At 46.2% G+C, this 7176-nt stretch overlaps 2 protein-coding genes across 2 annotated transcripts; both read right to left on the bottom strand.

Moving 5' to 3' along the window:
• Positions 1–232: 232 nt before the first annotated feature.
• LOC147416360 (histone H3) lies at positions 233–643 on the bottom strand. The gene has a single exon (XM_086470219.1). It carries the CDS (start codon positions 641–643, stop codon positions 233–235), a length of 411 nt encoding a protein of 136 aa, XP_086326345.1.
• A 1600-nt stretch (positions 644–2243) lies between these two features.
• On the bottom strand, positions 2244–2627 carry LOC104348642 (histone H4). The gene has a single exon (XM_009953980.2). The coding sequence runs from the start codon at positions 2625–2627 to the stop codon at positions 2316–2318; it is 312 nt and encodes a 103-aa protein (XP_009952282.1). The 3' UTR covers positions 2244–2315.
• Positions 2628–7176: the final 4549 nt, after the last annotated feature.

Below are 7176 nucleotides of genomic sequence, written 5' to 3'. Positions count from 1 at the left end.
AAATAAATAAATAAACAAACCCCCCAAAATCCCAAGAGATGAGACCATAAAAATCAAATGCTACACTCCAGAAAGAAAATAGCAAAGCATTGTTATTAATAAGTTACTAAAAGAACAGCATCACAGCTCCTTTTATTGTGCATGGAGTGGCTCTTAAAAGAGCCTTTGGGTCTGTGTGGGCTGCCTCAGTGTCTGCCAGAACCGGGAAAGGGCTGTGGCAGGAGGCTCAGTCTTAAGCGCGCTCACCACGGATGCGGCGGGCCAGCTGGATGTCCTTGGGCATGATGGTGACGCGCTTGGCGTGGATGGCGCAGAGGTTGGTGTCCTCGAAGAGCCCCACCAGGTAGGCCTCGCTCGCCTCCTGCAGCGCCATCACGGCCGAGCTCTGGAAGCGCAGGTCGGTCTTGAAGTCCTGCGCGATCTCGCGCACCAGGCGCTGGAAGGGCAGCTTGCGGATCAGCAGCTCCGTCGACTTCTGGTAGCGCCGGATCTCGCGCAGCGCCACCGTGCCGGGCCGGTACCGGTGCGGCTTCTTCACGCCGCCCGTGGCCGGCGCGCTCTTGCGGGCCGCCTTGGTGGCCAGCTGCTTGCGGGGCGCCTTCCCGCCCGTCGACTTACGCGCCGTCTGCTTCGTGCGCGCCATCGCCCGCCCCTTCAAGCCCTCTTTCTCAAAAAACGAAACCGGACTGAAATAGGCTGCGGAGCGGCGGTATTTATAGAGCTGCCTCGTCTCTGATTGGACACCTGAAAGCTCGACTTCATTGGCTACCGTGGAAATCCCAGCCTGGGCCCAAGGAAGCTGCATTTGCAGCTGCCTGCCCCGCCACTCTCCCCCACCCCCACTGCGAGTCACGGCTCCCTCGGTGCGAGTCCAAGGCTGGGGCGGGAGGAGGGGGTGTATTTCAGAGACGGCGCTCGCATCCCTTCCGCTTCTCCGGCTTTCACTCCCCGCCAGGCTCCTGACAGATCAAAATCCGTGTGGAGGCTCAAATTCGTGAGTTATTCTTAAAAGAATTTTTTTTTTTTTTTTTTTTTTTTTTTTTTTTGGTGGGCTGATTGGAAAGGAAGAAAAGATGTTCCCTCAACGCCGCACAGATCTCGCTCTTACATTAACAGACACATTATCCCCGAAACCGCAATTGTAAAATCACCTGGTACCTGAAGACAGGCGCTGAAGAAATCCTATAGTGCGAGTTTTTAGCTGTAACATGCACATAACAAGCTGTAACTGTCGAGATGCATCTTTTCAGCTTTTTTTTTCTAACTTGTTTTCTTTAGGAAATTCGGCATGAGATCTTAAGTAAAATCGTGACTTTGAGACTACTTAGACAACGAATTTATGCGTGAAATTAAGCGCTGAAAAGGGAATACAGAATTACTCCGGTTTTTAATTTGCCCCTGCTGGTTAAGGCTGTGGGAAACCCAGAAGTGACCGCGAAAGTTTATTGATCACCGTTGTTTGTGAGCGGTCAATGACTACCGATAGTTTTATATAAACCTGAAAACTGTTCTGCGTTTCTTTTCCTCCAATGATGAAAGAAATAGAACACCCATACTTTAGGCACGCGCCTCGAACGCGAGCATTCTCTGTATGCAAAAATGAGAAAAGCACTCGCACAAGGCTCCTTTTAATGCATTTCCTTGAAGTTTGTTACCAGGGTCAAAATGTTTGTTCATGATCCGTCCTCTGCTCCCGCCCCGCCCACCCGCGCAATGTGTTGTGGGAGTCTATATTCATTTATTAATGAAATAGCTTTAAAAAGAAAATAAATGACAATGAACTGAAGACAGGTTGTAGGAAAACAAAAAGGTTTATTGAGACCTATCAGAGCAACTTCCTATTTTTCCCCTAGGTGACAAGTTGGTTTCCCTTTCTTAACTTGCAGTGGTTCATCCACTCTGTTAAATGAAAATTTTACTGTACCAGACATTAAATGATATTCCAGGTAATAACGCTTAAAAAAGGGAAAGAATAAAAAAAGTAAACACTGCGTTTTGACTACAAAGAGAGCTAGAAACGATTTTTAGTACAGTACATTTGCATGAGAATTTAAGGAGCAAACACTATCTTGCACAGCAAAAACAACTTTGCCAGTAACAGCAAAATTAAAGCATTAGATCGTGCTTGTTTAATGATAAAGCGTTTTAACAGTACATCACAACTGCTAGGTTTAATAAAATTTGTAAACTGGACAACAGATGCTGAAAATTCAGAAAAAAAAACCCAGCGTCACAGCTCTTTCGAAAGACAAAGTCGGTGGCTCTTAAAAGAGCCTTTGGGTTGTCGAGGTGGTCCGGGAAAGAAATGTTTTGCTTTAGCCGCCAAAGCCGTAGAGGGTGCGTCCCTGGCGCTTGAGCGCGTACACCACGTCCATGGCCGTGACCGTCTTCCTCTTGGCGTGCTCCGTGTAGGTGACGGCGTCGCGGATCACGTTCTCCAGGAACACCTTCAGCACGCCGCGCGTCTCCTCGTAGATCAGCCCCGAGATGCGCTTCACGCCGCCGCGCCGAGCCAGGCGCCGGATGGCCGGCTTGGTGATGCCCTGGATGTTGTCGCGCAGCACCTTGCGGTGCCGCTTGGCACCGCCCTTGCCGAGCCCCTTCCCGCCCTTGCCTCTGCCGGACATGCTGCCGCTGAAACCCCGACTAAGACTGCAGGGAGAACGGGCCCGCGCGGCTGCCTTTATGCGGTGGGAGCCGACCTGGTTGGGGACTGCAGGGAGGAGGGGCGGGGCTTCGGGCTCCCTCCCGCCGATGCTCCGGCTTTCCGGTATCACAAAAATGGGGTTTCGTGCGAGTTTCCCTTCCCGTGGCACAAGCGGCTCGGTGTTGCTGCACTTTTTTTGGTATATTCGGTTTTTTTTTTTTTTTTTTTTTTTTTTTTTCAGGTAGCAAAGGCATTGGGTCTGTGTATGTAATAGTTTATACACGCTTTTAAAGCTTTGATGCGTCCTATCATTTGGAAGCAAAATCTCGGTCATAGAAACATATCCCAGCTACTGAATCACTGAAATTATACTTTGATTTTTAACTATAATTGTTATTTTAAAATATGAGTATGTGTTATGTGTTGCAATTTCACCTGGTTGCATTGATCTCAAGCGTGACTTCAGTATTTTAAACAGCTGTTTCTTATGGTTTGGTTTTGGTTTTGTTTGTTTGTTTTAATGGAGCATCTTGCAGCAAAATCTGTCCAATCGTATTTCTGAGAAATTCTACCCCTCCTTGAACTTCTTTCTCATCTCCATTTCCCTCCCTTTCTGAATGTTTTCTCAGGGAGAGTTTAGTAATAAAGGTACGCTAACCGAGAATCTAACCCTTATGTGCTACACTTCAATTTTTTTTTTTAAGGTAAACCGATTCTTTTAGAGGAATATTTTTACAGTTCTTTCCATTCTTGTGGTGACATGGACAATAATGTGGCTATTTCTTAGAGAGATTGAAAATTTAAATAGGTAAAAAAGGGTTTTTTTTGTGCTTCAGGGGAAGGTATTCAACTCTAGTTTTGCTTTCTTTTGGGGAGGAAAATCTTCTGAGGTTTTATTGTTGAAAACAAGAAACAGTATTTAACTGAAATAATTCGGTAGCTGGCTTTCGACCTGAAAACGATCAGGAAGTGAAAAAAATTTCCGATATTAAGCGTTTGCTGCCCTCTCATGGACGTTGTTTGTTTTTTTTATTTCCCTTACAAGCTGAGTAGCTTCACATAATGTAATCTTTCATAAAGATAAAACATAAGATTAATTAATAATGTCTCTTCGCATAGGCCACACGTACAGGTGTTTTATCTCCTGGCAGAGGAATTACTATTCCAGTGGCCCGTCACTGGCAGATGAAAATAGTGTAGTCTGCCATGTTGTTCATGCACAATCTTTTCAGCATAGGCCCAAAGGAAACCTGAATCAGAGAATCATATAATGTTAGGGGTTGGAAGGGACTTCTGGAGTCACCTAGTCCACCCCCCCTACTAAAGCAGGACCACCCAGAGCAGGTCGCACCAGATCACATCCGGGCAGGTTTTGAATATCTCCAGAGCAGGAGACTCCACAGCCTCCCTCGGTAGCCTGTTCCAGTGCTCTGCCACCCTCAGAGTAAAGAAGTTTTTCCTCCTGTTCAGGTGGAACTTCCTGCTCAGTTTGTGCCCGTTGCCCCTTGTCCTACCACTGGGCACCACTGAAAAGAGCCTGGCCCCATCCTCTTGCCACCCACCCTTTCAATATTTATAAGCATTGATAAGGTCCCCTCTCAGTCTTCTCCTCTAGGCTATAGAGCCCCAGGTCTCAGCCTTTCCTCGTAAGAGAGATGCTCCAGTCCCCTAGTCACCTTTGTAGCCCTCTGCTGGACTCTCCAGTAGCTCCCTGTCCCTCTTGAACTGGGGCCCCCTAAATGGGGCAAGACAAACACCAAAACTCTCAAGAAGACATCCTAAAGGCTCAAACCCATAACAAATGTCCTGTTCCACAAGGAACTAGACAGTATCCTAAGTTGACCTATGGAGATCCTTCTGGAGTACAGTGGGGATGCCACAGCTATGTTTGGGTGGTTCCCTTTCACAAGGCCACTTTGCTCCTTCCAGGGAGGGAAGTTCAGAGACTGTGGCTGAACTGCTGTGGGAAACCAGGCTACCGTGAGAAACTAGGCACTCTGTAGTCAGGTCCTCTGTCATTTCCATAAGATTTTGAGGGTAAGGTAGCTATATCCTTGTCCTGGTTTGGCTAGAGTAGAATCACAGCCCAGCCATGCTGGGCAGGCTGTTAGCAGTTTCAAGCCAGCCAGGGCAGCTGACCTGAGTTAGCTACAGGTGTAGCCCATGCCATGATGTCTGGTCATTATAAAGGGGAAAGATTTGCTCTGGCTTCTCCCTGCTCCTAAGGACTGCTCTCCCATTGATTGTGACTGCTGCATACTCATTTGGCTGAGCACAACCTTGTATACCTTTGTTGGTATTGGTGTTCTTTCATTAAATCTGCTTTTGCTTCAACCTACAGGTCTGCTCTCTTTTTTTTTTTTTTTTCACTGATTCCCCTCTCTACCTGGTGAGGGATTTTTGAGTGATGTCCTGGGTACAGCTAAACATAGACATTCCTACATTGGTAAGAAAAGATACTCCAGTCAGGTGAAGTTCCCAGAGACTGGAGAAAGGGGAATATTGCAGCTAGTTTTAAAAAGGATAACAAACAGGACCCTGGGACCTACAGGCCAGTTAGCCTCACCTCAGTTGGTGTAACATTTGCTGCAGACTTTATCATTCTCTGAGTTCACACACAGGTTCCCAGGATGTTACTAACGGGGTAGTTTAGCACCACCTGCTACAGAGCTCCTTGAGTGAACTTTAGCATGAAAATGCAGTTCTTCAGTCTGCTCAATCCTTGGGAATCTGACTGTATCACAGGCCTCCTCTGAGAGTTACTACCATTTACAGACCCCAGCCATGAAGTTACTGGACGATCCCGGGCTTCACCAAATCAGGTTTTGTTTCTGCTTTTTTTTTTCATGGGATAAAATTAAGTTAGAGCTTCATATTATAAACCTGTTCCATAATGAGCTGCTTCTGCCCAGGAATCTGTGACTAAATATATTTCCCCCTGTCTCTTGCTGTCTGTCTCTTTGCTCTCCTTGACAAAATGTCAGAACATATTTGGAAATTGATTTTTTTTTTTTTAAATAAGTAGATATGTACTTGTTCATAGCACTGTTTTTTAACTCATGACAGAAATTAATCTGATAAAGCAGAACAAGGTTAGAGCCAAGTTCCCTTTCTTCCCTCCTAGATGGTTCCAAATTAGACACCAAACTTCATCTGGTCTACTAGATCTGTCTGATAAAATTGAACTGTATCTGTAACTTGAGATAGAAATGCTATACCTTCTGGAGAGTTGCTGAGATTCATAGAATCATTTACATTGGAAGGGACGTTCACAGATCTTCTAGAGTAACCCTCATGCTGTGGGCAGGAACACCTTTCACTAGATCAAGTGAAAACCCTGTCCAATGTGTCTTTGGACATTTCCAGGATAGGGCATTCACAACTTCTCTGGGCAATCTTGTTCAGTTCACTTTCATCATAAAAACTTCTTCCTTGTGTCCAATATAAATCTACCCTCTTTCAGTTTAAAACCATTGCCGCTTGTTCTGTCACTACAGGCCCTGCTGGGAAGTCTTTGTCTGCCTTATAAGCTTCTTTTGTATATTGAAAGGCCACAATAAGGTTTCACTGCAGCCTTCTCTTCCCCAGGCTGAAAAACCATAACTCGCTCAGCCTTTGTCCATGGGAAAGGTGTTCTAGCCCTCTGTTTTTCTGGCCCTTCAAGAGGTTCACAGGGGCCCACTCCTCAAGCCTGTCAAGGTCCCTCCGGATGGCATCCCTTCCCTCTAGCGAATCAGCTGCGCCACTCTGCCTGGTGTCATCCACAAATTTGCTGAGGGCGCACTCAATCCCACTACCTATGTCATTGATGAAGATATTAAACAGTATTTGTCCCAGTATATGCCCCTGAGGGATGCCACTTGTTACTGGTTTCCATTTAGACACTGAGCCATTGTCTGTAACTCTTTGAATCCAGCAAATTCCTTATCCATTTAACAATTCATCCATCAAATCCATATTTCTCCAATTTGGAGGTAAGAACATTTCGGGGAACCATTTCAAAGGCCTTACAGAAATCCAGGTAGATGGCATCAGTTGCTCTTACCTTATCCACTGGGGCAGTCTCTCCATTGTAGGACGCCACTAGATTAGTCAAGCATGATTTCCCCTTGGTGAAGCCACATTTGCTGTCTTTAATGATCTCCCTGTCTTCCATATGTTCCAACATAGCTTACAGGAAGATTTGTTTTCACCACACACTGAGGTGAGGCTGGCTGGTCTGTAGGTCCCAGGGTCCTCTTTATTATCCTTTTTAAAAATGGCTGTGATACTCCCTTTTCTCCAGTCTCTGGGAACTTCACCTGACTGTGATGACTTTTTAAGTATGATGGAGAGTAGCTTAGCAACTACATCTGCCAATTCCCTCAGGACCCTGGGATGCATCTCATCAGGCCCCTTAGGCTTGTGTTCGTTCATATTCTTCAAATGGTGTCAAACCTAGTTTTCTGCAATGGGAGGGACTTCATTCCCCCAGTCCCTGCCTTGAGGTTCAGGGACTTGAAGATGTGGGCACAGTGACTGCCAGTGAA

This window comes from Leptosomus discolor, chromosome 1 (assembly GCF_034619465.1).
Source record: "Leptosomus discolor isolate bLepDis1 chromosome 1, bLepDis1.hap2, whole genome shotgun sequence".
In the NCBI taxonomy this organism is placed as follows: domain Eukaryota; kingdom Metazoa; phylum Chordata; class Aves; order Leptosomiformes; family Leptosomidae; genus Leptosomus; species Leptosomus discolor.
The sequence above is the reverse complement of the archived record's forward strand: the minus strand, read 5'-3'. Positions and strand labels throughout refer to the sequence as shown.